The sequence below is a fragment of the Rutilus rutilus genome (assembly GCF_951802725.1).
Source record: "Rutilus rutilus genome assembly, chromosome: 21".
NCBI classification, from domain to species: Eukaryota; Metazoa; Chordata; class Actinopteri; order Cypriniformes; family Leuciscidae; genus Rutilus; species Rutilus rutilus.
In genome coordinates, this window is record NC_140226.1 from 34,301,826 (window position 1) to 34,320,949 (window position 19,124).

Below are 19,124 nucleotides of genomic sequence, written 5' to 3' on the forward strand. Positions count from 1 at the left end.
TTTTACTTGCATAGTAGCAACAGTTGCACTGTATTTTGCATTATTTTTATTATTAAAAATGCTCTTTATCTCCGGTTGCATTCAGAAATATTAGTGATTTGATTTGAAACCCTAAGATGAGCATTAGTGATGGCGATGCGTGCCCTAGAAAACTGAATATGATTAGATTAGGGCTGTTTATTGAGTCCTAATGGTTAGTCATAAAACCTGCATTTCACTGCTGGCTTTTCCTTATTACTTTTAAGGTCGAGATGTTGTTTTTCTTCTGCCTGAATATCCTCGAGCTGCGGGAGTAAGTGTGTTTTCTGTGAAGCTCCTGACGACCTTCCGCTGGTTTCTGCGTCTTCGCCGGGGTGTAAATTGGTGTGTGAGGGCGAAGCGAGACGCGTCTCGGGCTTATGCAACGCTCTGCAATGTGCAGCCAACAGAACTACAGTCTGAGAGATACTCGTATCCCTGACTCTACTGTGAACCGTGAACACGATTTGATTTCCATTCTTTCTACTTCAATATTTCACTTGCCATTTCTTTGTAATTATTTGTGAAATTTACTCGCATCGAAAAAAATGTAGTGTGTAAACATACATTTCTTAGTGTATAAACTGAATCGGTGTTGCTTTAGTATTGCGATACTATTATAGTTTTATTAATGTTTTGAATCATTTTTTATTTTTATATTTTAGTTACATTTTTAGTAATTTTGTTGTGTTTTGTCATTAAAACATTATTATTTTTATGTCAGCTTCAGTTTATTTTAGTAATTTGTTTATGGTTTTAGTTTTAGTTAACCCTGATCTGAATACAGTATTGCTGTAAAACAGTTTTCACTCAGAAATTGATAATTTCACAAGCCATTACAAAGATATAATATTAAAGTAGAAAGACTGAAATAGTATTTTTAAAGGGGTCATATGATGCTCATTATAATGAGTTCATTATTTTGTTTATTTGGTGCAATAAAATAAGTTAACATGCTTTAACGCTCAAAAAACATTATTTTTCACACACTGTACATTATTGCAGCTCCTCTATTCCCAGTCCGTCTGAAACGCTCTGATTTCTACAAAGCCCCGCCTTCTGAAAAGCTCTGAGTGCTGTGATTGGCCAGCTGACCCAGTGCGTTGTGATTGGCCAGCTGATTCAGTGCGTTGTGATTGGCCAGCTGACCCAGTGCTTTGTGATTGGCCAGCTGACTCAGTGCGTTGTGATTGGCCAGCTGACCCAGTGCGTTGTGATTGGCCAGCTGACCCAGTGCTTTGTGATTGGCCAGCTGACTCAGTGTGTTGTGATTGGCCAGCTGACCCAGTGCTTTGTGATTGGCCAGCTGATTCAGTGCGTTGTGATTGGCCAGCTGACCCAGTGCTTTGTGATTGGCCAGCTGACTCAGTGCGTTGTGATTGGCCAGCTGACCCAGTGCGTTGTGATTGGCCAAACACCTCCAGCGTGTATCAGAAATGTAACGGCCTTTACCATAATCAGTTTCCAATGATTTTGTAAATGCTCAGCTAATAATGTCGTCGGCGTTACACTATCAGTTCGAATCTGAGTCGTATTCTGTAAATGCGGATGATCAAGCTTACATTTTAGACTCACAATATTGATTTTGCTCTATTTTGCCAACAAAAATAGTTCCGACACAAATCCACAGTAGAGCCATTGTGTGTTTCAGAGCAATAGTGATGTTTCATTGAGCAAATCGGTCTAATGAATGATTCAACGACTCGTGCGTAAAGAGAGTCACTTGCTTAGTCCCTGAATGAATCAGCCGTTTTGAACAAATCGTTTGACTGAACGATTCAATGACTCACTCGTTACGACAATGATTCACCAACACCTACTGGCTGTTTCATATGTACAAGCAGGATTTTAAATGAACACCCGCCAAATGCGGGTAAAAATCAAGTTTTGAATGAATCAGCTGTTTTGAACAAATCGTTTGACTGAACGATTCAATGACTCACTCGTTAACACAATGATTCGTATTTTCATATGTACAAGCAGAATTTGAAATGAACACCCGCCAAATATGGGTAAAAATCAAGTTTTGCGGGAACGCTGTCAAATCACGGGCCAATTTGGCGTTATTTATTATGTTTACTCACTTTGCTGGGGAAGTTCGTGTAAGACAAATCTGCACAGATTTAGTGCAAATACTCGTGAGTCATCATGATATATTAAATATAGCGTATAGCTCAGAATCTGCACATATCTGGCTTACTTGAACACACACGTCAAAAAACAAATAACGGCGCTTGTTCATTTGCTTTGAAGCAAAAGCGAAGATTAAAAAGCATTTGGTGAACAGAAAAGACATTGTTATTTTCCAACATCCTATATTTATTTGATGTTCTTTGTACAGTATTGATCTGTCCATCTAAAATACATTTTTGGTGAAAAGGATGAGGATGAAAGAGGAAGAGAGGAGTATATATTGTTTGAATAAGAAACGAATGAATGAAAACCAAATTTTATAATACGGTAGTCAACATTTGAAGTGGATCAAGAAAGTTCATAAACGGGTGTTGTTTTCAAAACTCATGTACAGCTTTGATGAAAGGTTTTCATCCACTTCAAATGTTGAGGTTGTGACGTAGTTAATCTGCTTTATTTATTTATTTCTTTTTCTTTTTTGGCTAGTAGAAGTTCTGAATGGCCGGTAACCTTGTGTACAAGTATTTAATTTTAGCTGAGGGTCTGCGAGAGTGAAGAAGGTCGTGATTGTAACTGGTTAAAGAGATGCGTTTATAAATAAACTATTAAGAGTGCATGAGAAAACACTGTTAAATAGATAATAAAGTAATTGCAGTCACATTGCATGCAGGGTTTTTTCCTCTGGCAGTTTCTTTGACTGGTAGTGTGTGTTAAAATGTGTTTTACACACTGAAAGTGCATGGGGAGGGTTGTTATTTCTAATGTGTGTGACAGCTTTAGAGCAGTGAGTTACAGGGAAGACTTCGGCTCGTACTTTATGACTTGTCTGTGAAAGCAGCAGATGTGTTATCAGTGTTGGACTGGGTTTCGTCTCTCGAGAGAGCTGAGCCAGCTGAAATGCAGTGTGTGTGTGTGTGTGTTTGCGTGTGTGTGTGCGCGTCTCCACCCTGCCTCAAGAGCAGCGTAATCCTATTTAGTGAAATTATCTTATCTTCCCTCCTCAATGACAGTGGTAGTATTATCCACTTAATCTTCCCAAATCCAATTCTCCTCAGTGCCAGGATAACGACTCGAGAGCGTGAGAGTCGCCCATCTATCATCTTTATTACGAGACGCTGCGCGGATCACGTGTGTGTCTGATGACGTCATGAGAAATGTAGTACATCTGTGGTTGTAGTTCTCATATAGTACACCTGCCAATGGCGGCTGCATCGGGAAGAATTAAAAGGCAAAAATGTGACTTTGCTGTGCTTGAATCTGCATTTTGCATTATTTTTATTATTATTATTATTATTATTTTTGACAATATAAAAAAAAATTATTTACCTATTTTTACTTGAATAGGATTTTTATTATTATTGTCCTTCAAACTGTATTTTGCATTATTTTATTATACATTTTTTGTCCATGAAAATAGAACTATTTAGCAGTTTTTACAAAGATATCATTTTGAAGTAGAAGTCTGAAATAGTATTTTTAAAGGGGTCATATGATGGTCATTATAATGAGTTCATTATTTTGTTTATTTGGCGTAATAAAATAAGTTAACATGCTTTAATGCTCAAAAAACACATTATTTTTCACACACTGTACATTATTGCAGCTCCTCTATTCCCAGTCCGTCTGAAACGCTCTGATTTCTACAAAGCCCCGCCCTCAGAAAAGCTCTGAGTGCTGTGATTGGCCAGCTGACCCAGTGCGTTGTGATTGGCCAGCTGACCCAGTGCTTTGTGATTGGCCAGCTGACTCAGTGCATTGTGATTGGCCAGCTGACCCAGTGCTTTGTGATTGGCCAGCTGACTCAGTGCGTTGTGATTGGCCAGCTGACCCAGTGCTTTGTGATTGGCCAGCTGACTCAGTGCATTGTGATTGGCCAAACACCTCCAGCGAGTAGATACAGTTTGTCACTCAATTTGAAGTGGCGTCTTTCTCAAAAAACGTGAAGACACATCATGAACGCTGGACTATCTGCTTTCTAATTCAGTGTAAACCTCATTATGTTCCAGTTCCTGATAAACTAACTAGCCATTGGCATATTAACTCACCACAGCTCAACCTTATTCTAATTTCTAGTGTTTATATTGCAGTGTTAGACTGTGTGAACGTGTGTTTGGTGTAATGTACCGTGTGTGAAGGTGAACAGACAGCGTTTGTTGTGGAAATATTGCCAGTGTTTCCCGTTGTCTGGATTTCTGTGTTTACTCCCCTCTTACATCACTGCGCCGTCCTCACACTCCGCTGTTCACTGGTGTTACGTCAGTGTCATGAGATGTGATATGAGTGATATTATTTCAGTGTAGTCTCATACAGCAATAGGGTTCAAATAAATATAATTCTAATTCTAAATATATGTTGGAAAGAACATTCCAATTCTGCTTATCAATTCCAATTCTTATCAATTCCCGGTTTTGATTCTAATATAGTAAAACAAAAAGTCAAACATAAATGTCAAACATATTTATTGTCTTTTTGCAAAACATTGTGTTGAAGCTGAACATAAATCAGCAGCCTAAAGAATAACTAACTAATAAAATAGACTGACTAATATACATTTCAAACATTATTAACGACAAGTATACAGTCAGTAATACAATAAAAACAAAACAAAGAAGCAAATTAGCAATAGAACAAATAAGTACAACTGAACGAAGTTCAGAAATTAAAATCAAATGTAAAATAAAACTGCATAGTTTTCTTTTTATAAATAAAATACAGATTAATCCTTATTAAAGTTACAAAAGTAATGCACCAATCCAATAGACTGTTACACGTGCTTTTTCTTTCTCAACTGTTTACGTTCACTTTAGACATAACTGAAGGTGTTTGCAAGGATATTTTGACATAATTATGTGTGTATTTGTCCTTTCAAGCGCAAGAAAGAGAACTCAATTCAGTATTTGTGCCGAATTGCATCATCTTTAAATACTTTTAAATGCAATAAGCGGAATTGGAATTTTAATATTATAACAATTCTCCAATTTCTGACCTTAAAGGATTATTTAACGTCAGAATAAAAATCTCCTGATAATTTACTCTCCGCCTCGTCATCCAAGATGTTCATGTGTTTCTTTCTTCAGTGGAAAAGAAATGCAGGTTTTTGAGGAAAACATTCCAGGATGTTCCTCCATATAGTGTCTTCAATGGGGTCCAACGGGTCGAAGGTCCAGATGTGAGTTTCAGTGCAGCTTCAAAGTCTCGACACGATCCAGCCGAGGAATAAGAGTCTGATCTAGACAAACCAGCCGACATTTTACAACTAAATAAACATTTATATACTTTTAACCACTAATGCTGGTCTTGCACTCGCTGTGATGCGACACACATTACGTGATCAGGTTGAAAGGTCAAGCGTGACGTAGGCGTAAGAACAGACTCAGTGTTTACAAAGAGGACGTGCAAAGACTAAATCAAGCGCCATTAACAAAAAAATTCAAAAATAAAAGGTAAAACAATGTCGGATGATTTTGAAGTTGGAGGAGAAAATTAGATTTTCGCCCTACTCTACATTTCTGAACCGAAACAGGCGTGACCTTTCAACCTGATTACATAATGCGTGAAGTCGTGGACATGTAAGACCAGCATTAGTGGATAAAAGTATCTAAATGTTTATTTAGTTGTAAAATGTCGGCTGGTTTGTCTAGATCAGACTCTTATTCCTCGGCTGGATCGTGTCGAGACTTTGAAGCTGCACTGAAACTCACATCTGGACCTTCGACCCGTTGGACCCCATTGAAGACACTATATGGAGGAACATCCTGGAGTGTTTTCCTCAAAAACCTGCATTTCTTTTCCACTGAAGAAAGAAACACATGAACATCTTGGATGAAGGACATTTTTATTCCGAAGAGAACTACTCATTCCTCCTCATTATTGCTCTGCTTCGACGTGTGTGATTTATTTTGTTCATTTGATTTGTGTTTGACAGCGTCACAGAAACCAAAGGAACCAGGAGCCCCTGTGGCGGCGTGTGGCGAATGCGTTCTACACACTCCTGTTCGGGAGAGACGCCGACGCTCAGGACGGGAGGGCGAATCGCAGGTGAAACACAAACTGCCATCCGTGTCTCAGTCCACATCCCGGAGCGGGACGGTTAGCGGCACTGTCTGGTATCTAACACGGGTTTTGAGGGGGGAAAAACGAAGACTGAAAGGAAGAGCCTCCGCAGGACGGGGGACGCTTTTTTATGGCAACCTCTTTTCCCCCGAACGAAGATGCCATGATGTTCTTGAGATTCTAACAGGAATATTTTCATAAACATGTTGAGGTATTTTGTACAGTATGCTGTTCGTGTTTAAGTTTCTTTGCACTTCCGTACGTGTATTTTGAATGAGCTCCACGAGTCTTGGGAACGCCTTACCGTCCCACGCCACCGCCGAAGCGAACGGGTGAAGATCCGGATACTTTTCCTTCAGAAATCTCCCAGGACGTCACTTACAAATCTCCAAAGAGGCCGTTTCTCCGGAAAAAAGAAAAAAAAAAAGCTTTTTGCACCTCAAATTTCTTGGTGTTTTGATGTTCTATTTACTTTTTTATTACATCATTGTTGAATTTTTTTATTGTTCTTCCTGTTTTTTTTAAATAATTAGGAATATGATCTAGACGTCCTTGTGTTTGTCAAGCAACCGAAGAGGGTTTGATGAAGTCAATGATGAGTTGATGTACTGCTGTTATTGTCTTTTTGATTTCATTTGATTCAGTTCTTGGCATCAGGCTAGTCAACAATCAACAGCATCTAACATCACAATCCAGTGATATGGATTGGGAAAATATCATGTTTCATCATTTACGCATGATTTCGGGTGAAAACTGTTCAAGAATATTGTGGTAACGCTTTACAATAAGGTTTCATTTGTTAACTGCATTAGTTAACATGAACTAAAAATGATTAGTAGTTTCAATCTCAACATTTACTAAAGATCGCAAGTTGTACGTTAGTTAAATGCAACTAATATGAACATTAACAAAGGTTAATAAATGTGGTAAGAATACACTGTAAAAAAAATGTTTCGACTTAAAAAAGTACGTGTTCGTGCTGCCTTCAAATTTTAAGTTCAGTCAACTCAAATATCCATGTTAGTACAACTCCACATTTTAAGTTGACTAAACTTAAATTTTTAAGGCAGCACGAACACTTACTTTTTTAAGTTGAATAAACACATTTTTGTACAGTGTATATTGTTAATTGTTACACTGTAAAAATGCCTTAAATTAAGTACAATCAACTTGGATGTTTAAGTCATTTCAACTTAAATTAAATTACATTAAACTGACTTTAAAAAATGAGTTGAATCTTGTATAACTTATGACAAAAAGTTGAAAATTGCTTAACTTATTTTGATGAGTTTAAGCAAAGTTAAAACATATTGTCATAACTTATTGATCACATCATTTTTTACAGTGTAGTTATTGTATTAACTAACGTTAACTAATGAGACCCTGTTGTAAAGTGTTACCAATACGGTTTTATCAGGCCTTCAAATTTTGGTAAATATTAGAATAAACGGGAACACTTTACAGTAAGTTTTCAGCATTAGTTAATACAAACTAACAATAATAAAAACTTCTAAAGCATCTTAGAAGTAATACATTAATAAAATCAAAATCAATGCACCGTTAACTAACTATAAATAGTGATTATTATTGCCCCAACGTTAACCAAGATAAATATAGTGTCACAAATGTATTGCTCATTGTTAGTTGACGCACTAACGGGACCTTATTGTATAAACGTTTAGCAAAAGTGTTGACTTAACTCACTCAGGTACTTCAATCCACTCAATTTAAAATGGCCAATAGATACAAACCTGTTTCACGTATGGAAGATGATTTCTGTGCCTACGACATGAACAGAACGACCTAGACTGTGTTTACACTAACATACAGCAAACATATCAGCCTCAGCCTTATTGTAGTCGTCGTCGGCTCTCTTCACGTGTCATGTTGTGTTTATATATCATCTTAAACTGTGGTTCTCTTCATCCTGGCCAGCGGTGTCGTGGCCCGCGAGCAATACTGTGTGAATCTGAGAAGCGACTGCATTACTTCTCCTCTCAGGACACTTGGCGCTTTCGATTTCCCTGTTTTATTTCTACTTTTATATCCGTCAGGTGATCTGTACAGTTTTGGTGGTGTAAATTTCTTTCTTTTTTTTCTTTTTTTTTAAATAGAACCACTACTTTATTTGTAAAAGACGTGAGGAAGACCTTCTTCTGAAGACTGTAATTATTATGTTTGAAGACACTGATGCATTCAATGCTGTTTCTCTTGATTTGTCTGTCCTGTATTTTATTTTTTATTTTTTTCATCTTGAAGGAGTGACACACATTTTGTGAAATGTTTCCCGCCAACATGCAGTTCGTTCATTTAAAAGCAAGAGATGTTGGCAAAACGATTAAATGAAGGAAAGCATACACTTTTTGTTTTATAATTTTTGAAGAAGATACCGACAAAAGTCCTCATCATTTATCAGAGCCGTGTCAAATATTGAAATCCAGTAACATTCATTCAGCTCATATTTTCACCCCAATAATCAAAAGAAAGAAGCGAGAATCATTTTGCATTTAGTTTCATCACTTGAAATAAAATAAAATACAAAATGCAAATGATTTTATTTCAGCCAGTTCCCAAAGCAACGTTTCACATTTGAATTTAGTTCAACTTTATGCACTAAAATAACTCAAACTCAAATAAAAAATTCTTAAACGACTATTAAAAATGACAACTAAAAAAAAAAAAAAATTACAAAAAATAAAAACAGATTCAAAATATTAATAAATACTACAAATATCTCAAAGATAGTAAAATACGTAATTTGTAGTTCAGTTGTAAGTATAAATCATGGTAGCAATTTCTCTACCGCCTCTATGCTTTTAATATTTGTTTCCTAATGTACATGGAGAAGAATAAATTGATTAATTTAATTAATGCTAAAAAATCTGGCTGATTTTCATCACCGAAATACAGTATTGAATTGAATACGGAACAATTGCCAAGTCTATTTATTTCTATAGTGCTTTCAGTAATTTTCAGTAATTTTCTTACTTTCAGTAAGTTTTGCTGTAAAGCAGCTCAAAAAAAGAGCTATTTTATTCAATTAAATTTTCATGACAATAATAACAATGTCAATGCAAAGTAATCAAAAATGGCTTCTTTATTGAAGGCAAGTACACTCTAAGAAATGCAAAACATGGACAAACCCAACTGTTGGGTTAAGTTTTTTATTCAAATTTTTAACCCAACGTTTGGGTTTGTCCATATTTTGACCCAAATTTGGGTTGAAACAACCCCGCATTTTTCCGAGTGTACTTTTCTTGTGATGTTGAGGTGTAATATGCCTGAGATTGCTGGTTGTGATCTGGTACAGTAGTAGAGTACAGGTACAGTGTGTTTCTCCTGATGTTTGCTCGAGGTGAACGTGAGTTTCCTGCAGATCGTGAACGCTGAGCCAGAGCCACTCGTCCGCCTCTCCCGTATGTGCACTCCTCCACTTCTTATTTATTTTGTTCTTATTTATTTTATTCCTTTTTTTTTATTTTTTTATGTGTGTATAACTACTCGTTGCTACTGTATACATTTCACTGTGCAATTCCTTTCTTTATATCCCTTGATACTAACGTTTTTGTTGTGCATTTCTCGCGTTCTGTTGTGTTGCTGAAGGAGATTTAGGAAGATTTTAATCTCCAACGATCTGGTCACTGTTGTTCTGTTTGTTCACATCAACAAAGTGCCATCAGACGAACTGAGCACGAGTGAAATCAGAAGAATCTGGAGAGATTATTTTGTGTAATTACGTATTATGTTATATTATCAGGTGAAGCTCACGGAAACATGTCCAGGTCTGTCCAAAATCGACCAGAAAAGGTTCAATTTAAATAAATTATATTGATTAATCATAATATATTTTATACCATGCATGGACTGTCTGAATACTCGATTCTGATTGGCTGGGAGATGTGCAATAAAACCCTTTAATGCACAAGTAGTTCCAGTCAGTTTAATCACTGAAGCGCACACACACACACACACACACACACACACACACACAGAAACATTCACAAGCACAGAAACTTCTTTATAATGTTGCCCGTGACTTTTATTAATAAATGATCTCCTCATTACATTACTCAGCAAGGAGACTGAAACGTTGCTGTTTTTGAAGCAATTCAACTTACAACTTCTTTACTAAAGAAACACTGAACAGACTCTCTCGATAGCCTAATAAATGCTATAATTCACATAAAGGTGACCATTCTGCACTACTTTATGTGTGTGTGACAGAACATTAGATGCTGCAAACATTGAGCTTTAACTTGTCAATTATTTTTTAACTTAAAAACCTCTTAAATTTACATAAAGCGTGTCTTTAGGTTACCTGGAAACACATTCAGACCCCAAACGAGTCTTAAAGTAAGAGTATAAAGCTTTGAAATGAGCAGCTCGGATGGTTTCATGAGTTTATTCTGAGATATTTGACTTTTGATCGCAGACTCTGGAGGAAACACCCGCTTTTCTTCTGATTCAGGGGTGAAATATGACCTGGACATGTGTGTTATGCGTCTCTCGTGAGCTTCACTCAATCTTTTCATGAAATGAATGAGGAAAAACTGATGATGAATTTGCTTCCGAGGGTCTAAAACCTTGTTCGGTCGTCCCAGTATCCTAAAGATCTGCTGAAATCAATCAGAATCCCATTACAACTGGAGGTTTTTGAAGACAGACACAGCTGTAGTTTTCCTGTGTTAATGAAGTGCTTCATCATCTCTGTCTCTCTCTTTTTACATGCACTGGAAAGTACTTTGTGTTTGGTTGAATCTCGAGGGTTCTCGAATCCCAGTGTTATAGTCGCTCGTCTCGAGTTCTTGAGATGTCAGGAATATAATTTTTTTTTCGTCTTGGATGTTTTAGTCTGAAATCACCGACCCATGATGAAGCCAACAGTGTCTTTGACTGTATTTCACTCCATCTTTGTTGTTTTGTAAGTTGATATCGACTGCTATTGTTGGGGCTCATTGGTTGTGGTTTCTAAAACGGATGTTCTCACTGAATCGGTGGCTTTTTGAAGGCAGATGTTTTGAAATGTTCCTCATCAAGGGCTCTTTTAATCTGAAAACATTCCTTGTTAGTCTTCAATGAATCTACAGCTGATGATTTACGCTGAGATGAACCCGTTCAGAAAGCCATTTATCGTAAAGTGACGTGTTTCTTTCGTTGGTTCGAGGCTCACACACACTCACTGTACACCGAGAAATGAGACCCAGCGAAGATGTAGCATGTGTGTAAACATTGGGACTGTACTCTCTGCACTCCTCACGGTGGTTTTCTTTCTGTTTTTAATACAGTATGGAAGTTCTAGGTTTTGTTATATAGTGCAATATGCTGTACATAAGAGCTTTGCTCTACAAAATACTTTTCTGAAGTTTTTTTTTTTTTTTGGTTGTTTCATTGGTACACTTTTTCAATAAAATCATATTAAAGTCTGAACGTTTCTGAATCGTCATTATTACTAGCAGGACTAACTTGAGCTCAGCTCTTCAGTGTCGATGTATGTGGTGCTGTTTAATTGTTCATTTTATTAGTGTATTTAATCTAAATTTATTATGTAAAATGTGACCCTATTTGAGATCCTCCATGTTTTTGCTGTTTTTAAAAATGTTATCAATATATATATATATACAGTTCTGAACTTTTAGGTCAATGTTGTTTTAGTATTATTCATACTAGTATAGATTTTTATTAGTTTTTAATTTTTTATTTCTTTTTATAAATAAAGCGCATAAAAATTTTTTAAAAAGAAATGAAAGCTAAATAGAAATATATATATATATATTTCTATTTAGCTTTCATTTATTTTTTGTAATTGTTTTATGCGCTTTATAAAAATAAATAAAAATGACAAAAGGTCATAACAAAATTACTTAAAATAAAGTAAAGCTATATATATATATATTTAGCTTTAATTTATTTTTAGTAATTTTTTATGCACTTTTCCCCTTTTTTCTGGGTTTTTATATTTCTGCTTAAATTTATTTTCATTCATTTATTTTGTTCTTTTTATTTTATTAAAATTATTATTTTTTTAATATATTTATATTTAGCTTTAATTTATTTTCATTAATTTATTTTGCTATGAGATGTTTTCATTTTCATTTTTTTATATATTTCTATTTAGCTTTCATTTATTTTAGTAATTTTTTATGTGCTTTTGTCTTTTTTTATATCTAGCTTTTATTTATTTTTATTAATTGTATTATGTGCTTTTGTCATTTTTTCTTTTAATATTTAATTTCAGTTTTAGTAATTTTTTATTAAGATTTCTATTTAGTTTTTTTTTTTTTTAGTTTTAGTCATTTTAGTACTTAAAACTTATTTCAAGTAGGCTAGTTGGCTAGCTTTGCAAAAGCAATTAGTTGACAAAAGATAAATAAAAAAATAAGCTCAAGTCTTTCATCTAATATTTTATTTCAGCTTTATTTCAATCACTGACATTTTTTTTTTATAGTTTTGTATTTAGTGTGTATTAACAGTATAACAACAGTGTGTCGTCTTCCCCTTGGCTGCTTGTGTTTGTGCTTCTGTTCTCTTACCGCAGTTAAACGAGTGTAAGCTGTAGTTTGGTGATTACAGTCTCTCTCCATCAGCCGGAGTCTGTTACTGGCGTCAGTGTTGCAGAAGCGTTACTGAGCTGGAGAGAGAGGAACTGTTTCTCCTGCTGTTCTCCTCTCATTAATCCAGCGCTCTGCTCTAATGAGCACCGTCACACACACACTCACGACCTGAGCTCCTGCACACACACTCACACAACCTGAGCTCCTGCACACACACACACACACACTCACGACCTGAGCTCCTGCACACACACTCACACGACCTGAGCTCCTGCACACACACTCACACAACCTGAGCTCCTGCACACACACTCACACAACCTTAGCTCCTGCACACACACACACACACACACACACTCACGACCTGAGCACCGTCACACACACTCACGACCTGAGCTCCTGCACACACACACACACACACACACACTCACGACCTGAGCTCCTGCACACACACTCACACGACCTGAGCTCCTGCACACACACTCACACAACCTGAGCTCCTGCACACACACACACACACACTCACGACCTGAGCTCCTGCACACACACTCACACGACCTGAGCTCCTGCACACACACTCACACGACCTGAGCTCCTGCACACACACTCACACAACCTGAGCTCCTGCACACACACACACACACACTCACGACCTGAGCACCGTCACACACACACTCACGACCTGAGCTCCTGCACACACACACACACACACACACACACACTCACGACCTGAGCTCCTGCACACACACTCACACGACCTGAGCTCCTGTCACACACACTCACACGACCTGAGCTCCTGTCACACACACTCACACGACCTGAGCTCCTGCACACACACTCACACGACCTGAGCTCCTGTCACACACACACTCACGACCTGAGCTCCTGCACACACACACACACACTCACGACCTGAGCTCCTGCACACACACACACACTCACACGACCTGAGCTCCTTTCACACACACACTCACGACCTGCACACACACACACTCACACTCACACAACCTGAGCTCCTGCACACACACACTCCCACGACCTGAGCGCCTGTCACACACACACACACACACGACCTGAGCTCCTGTCACACACACACACACACACATGACCTGAGCTCCTGTCACACACACACACACACACACACTCACACACCCTGAGCTCCTGTCACACACACACACACACACACGACCTGAGCTCCTGCACACACACACACACACACACACACACCCTGAGCTCCTGTCACACACACACTCACACAACCTTGAGCTCCTGTCACACACACACACACACACACACACACACTCACACACCCTGAGCTCCTGTCACACACACACACACACACACACACACACACACGACTTGAGCTCCTGCACACACACACACACACACCCTGAGCTCCTGTCACACACATACTCACACACCCTGAGCTCCTGTCACACACACACACTCACCCTGAGCTCCTGTCACACACACACACACACACACATACACTCACACACCCTGAGCTCCTGTCACACACACACACACACAACCTGAGCTCCTGCACACACACTCACACACCCTTAGCTCCTGTCACACACACACACACACACTCACACACCCTGAGCTCCTGTCACACACACACACACACACACACACACACACACACACCCACGACCTGAGCTCCTGTCACACACACACACACACACACACACACACACACACACACACACACACACACACCTGAGCTCCTGTCACACACACACACACACACACGACCTGAGCTCCTGTCACACACACACACACACACACACACACACACCCTGAGCTCCTGTCACACACACACACACACACACACACACACACGACCTGAGCTCCTGCACACACACACCCTGAGCTCCTGTCACACACACACTCACACACCCTGAGCTCCTGTCACACACACACACACACACTCACACACCCTGAGCTCCTGTCACACACACACACACACACACGACCTGAGCTCCTGTCACACACACACACACACTCACACACCCTGAGCTCCTGTCACACACACACACACACACACGACCTGAGCTCCTGCACACACACACACACACTCACACACCCTGAGCTCCTGTCACACACACACACACACTCACACACCCTGAGCTCCTGTCACACACACACACACACACACGACCTGAGCTCCTGCACACACACACACACACACACACACGACCTGAGCTCCTGCACATGTACACTGCGCACAGGATGATTCCTCCTGAAGTAATGTCAGTTCTCAGAAAGGTCGCTTTGCTGCAGTCGCTGCGGGAGAGACTCGTTTCTAAAGTTCATGTCAGAAGATTTATTTCAGACGAGCTTTGAAATTAAAACACAGATGACCTTCTGAAAGTGACTGAGGTCAAAACCACTGCTTTTCCCTGCACTGATCTTGATCTATTAGCATCTGTAGATCTCAATCTGTGGCGAGTTTGAGTCAGAAATCTCCACTTCAGCAGATTTACACACATCAGGCTTTACACACATCAGGCTTTACACACATCAGGCTTTACACACATCAGGCTTTACACACATCAGGCTTTACACACATCAGACTTTACACACATCAGGCTTTACACACATCAGACTTAACACACATCAGGCTTTACACACATCAGGCTTTACACGCATCCGGCTTTACACGCATCAGGCTTTACACACATCAGGCTTTACACACATCAGGCTTTACACGCATCCGGCTTTACACGCATCAGGCTTTACACACGTCAGGCTTTACACACATCAGGCTTTACACACATCAGGCTTTACACACATCAGGCTTTACACACATCAGGCTTTACACACATCAGGCTTTACACACATCAGACTTAACACACATCAGGCTTTACACACATCAGGCTTTACACACATCAGGCTTTACACACATCAGGCTTTACACGCATCAGGCTTTACACACATCAGGCTTTACACACATCAGGCTTTACACACATCAGACTTAACACACATCAGGCTTTACACACATCAGACTTAACACACATCAGGCTTTACACACATCAGGCTTTACACACATCAGGCTTTACACACATCAGGCTTTACACACATCAGACTTAACACACATCAGGCTTTACACACATCAGGCTTTACACACATCAGGCTTTACACACATCAGGCTTTACACACATCAGGCTTTACACACATCAGGCTTTACACACATCAGACTTAACACACATCAGGCTTTACACACATCAGGCTTTACACACATCAGGCTTTACACACATCAGGCTTTACACACATCAGGCTTTACACACATCAGACTTAACACACATCAGGCTTTACACACATCAGGCTTTACACACATCAGGCTTTACACACATCAGGCTTTACACACATCAGGCTTTACACACATCAGGCTTTACACAGGCTGTGTAAACATCAGGCTTTACACACATCAGGCTTTACACACATCAGGCTTTACACACGTCAGGCTTTACACACGTCAGGCTTTACACACATCAGACTTAACACACATCAGGCTTTACACACGTCAGGCTTTACACACGTCAGGCTTTACACACGTCAGGCTTTACACACGTCAGGCTTTACACACATCAGGCTTTACACACATCAGGCTTTACACACATCAGGCTTTACACACATCAGACTTAACACACATCAGGCTTTACACACATCAGGCTTTACACACATCAGGCTTTACACACATCAGGCTTTACACACATCAGGCTTTACACACATCAGACTTAACACACATCAGGCTTTACACACGTCAGGCTTTACACACGTCAGGCTTTACACGCATCAGGCTTTACACACATCAGGCTTTACACACATCAGGCTTTACACACGTCAGGCTTTACACACATCAGACTTTACACACATCAGGCTTTACACGCATCAGGCTTTACACACGTCAGGCTTTACACACGTCAGGCTTTACACACGTCAGGCTTTACACACATCAGGCTTTACACACATCAGGCTTTACACACATCAGGCTTTACACACATCAGGCTTTACACACATCAGGCTTTACACGCATCAGGCTTTACACGCATCCGGCTTTACACGCATCAGGCTTTACACGCATCAGGCTTTACACGCATCAGGCTTTACACGCATCAGGCTTTACACACATCAGGCTTTACACACATCAGACTTTACACGCATCAGGCTTAACACGCATCAGGCTTTACACACGTCAGGCTTTACACACATCAGACTTTACACACATCAGGCTTTACACACATCAGGCTTTACACACATCAGGCTTTACACGCATCAGGCTTTACACACGTCAGGCTTTACACACATCAGGCTTTACACACATCAGGCTTTACACACATCAGGCTTTACACGCATCAGGCTTTACACACGTCAGGCTTTACACACATCAGGCTTTACACACGTCAGGCTTTACACACATCAGACTTTACACACATCAGGCTTTACACACATCAGGCTTTACACACATCAGGCTTTACACACATCAGGCTTTACACACATCAGGCTTTACACACGTCAGGCTTTACACACGTCAGGCTTTACACACGTCAGGCTTTACACGCATCAGGCTTTACACACATCAGACTTTACACACATCAGACTTTACACACGTCAGGCTTTACACGCATCAGGCTTTACACGCATCAGACTTTACACGCATCAGGCTTTACACGCATCAGGCTTTACACACGTCAGGCTTTACACACATCAGACTAGATAAATGATCACTATCAGCACTACAGACGCTTGTAAGGTGTTTTAACCCTATAAAGCCTACTTTATCATATATATGTAATAATAACTTTAGGAATATTTCAAGCGACTTCGGTGTACTTGATCATCCATTATTCGTTTATTATAAAAATCACGAGTATTAAATATGATCATCAGGCTTTTGAGGAAGGTTTATCAATCATCATTGTATTGCATTGCATTATATGTTACAAAACTACAGAGCTTTGATCATAACACTAAGCTTTTAAATATCATCTTACTAAGACATTATTGGCAGATATTGATATTTATATGCATTTTATGCAAGCATCTGCTATACTGTAATAAAGATCTCATTGATTTACATTACAAGCATCTCATATAAATATCAGTATTTGCAGCAAATTGCATATATTCTCACTATATCAGACTATAAAAGCCTGATGTATCATAAATGATACTCAACAAAAAACATTATTTTTTAGATTTTGTCTAAAGGCATTGTTTTTCTGGGATTTTTCTGAGGGTTAAGAGCAGTACGTGTGTGAGATGTGAAGCTGACTCGGGAGAGGGGGATTGTGGGATTGAAGGCCTCCGGCTCTGCTTGGATCAGCAGTTTTCAGTTTTCAGCGAGTCTCTCAAACAATGGCCTCAGTGTTTCAGAGACGGCATTAACTCCAGTCTATCTCTGAGGTCAGGCGCGGGGTCACGACAAGTGCCGGTCTTGTTTACGTCTCAGGAGCCAATCAAAACCCCAGTCTGCCTCCACAGTTAACCCTTCACTGCCACTGTGATAATCTACATGTTATTTAACCCTTTGGCTTCCAGTCACTTTGACCCAGAGACAATTTTCTTTTTCTCCTAAACACTGGTTGATGTTTTCGTATTTGGACTAAAACTTCCTGAGCCAAAACCCTAACACCCCCCCCACACACACACACACACACACACACCACCCCACCCCAACCCAACCCCGTCCCCGTCCCAAAAAACAGCTTTTGATTATTTATTTTTTTAATATTATAAAAAAATTGGTAACACTTTATTTTACAGTGTCCTTGTTACATATGTTACGTGTACTTACCATAGTAATAACAGTAAATTATGCATAATTACATGCAACTAACCCTCAACCAAATCCTAATCCTACCCTAACCCTATAGTAAGTACATGTAGTTAATTATTATTACTCAGTGTTTAAATATATAATTAGACACCTTCAAATAAAGTTGTTGTTTTTTTTGTTTTTTTTACCTTGTTACACGTGTGTTTAACCTTACTGTTCCTTACTGCTTAAATCTCTGGTCATGCTGTGTTTTTCCAAATACTGGATTCAGTCTTTTCATCAACTTGTTTTCTTTCCATTAGCACAGGTTTTGTGTTTCTGTTTGGATCTGATTGACTGTACGCCTCATTGGTCTGAGTTTATGCAACTCTTGACCAAACTTTCTTCACTCAAAAGGTGCATAAACTCAGATCAATGAGGCGTACAGTCAATCAGATCCAAACAGAAACACCAAACCTGTGCTAATGGAAAGAAAACAAGTTGATGAAAAGATTGAATCCAGTTTTTGGCGATAATACAGCATAACAACAGATTTACAAGCAATTTAAAATAAGGGTCATTTTTGACCCGGAACACCAAATTAG

At 39.1% G+C, this 19,124-nt stretch overlaps 1 protein-coding gene across 1 annotated transcript in view; it reads left to right on the forward strand.

Moving 5' to 3' along the window:
* Positions 1–8,873, forward strand: part of bmf1 (BCL2 modifying factor 1) — a 23,898-nt gene extending 15,025 nt beyond the window's left edge. Inside the window, exon 4 of the mRNA XM_084392905.1 lies at positions 6,077–8,873. Coding sequence (XP_084249031.1) covers positions 6,077–6,193 — 117 coding nt within the window. The 3' untranslated portion in view covers positions 6,194–8,873. The remainder of the gene's footprint in view (positions 1–6,076) is intronic.
* The last annotated feature ends 10,251 nt before the right edge of the window (positions 8,874–19,124 follow it).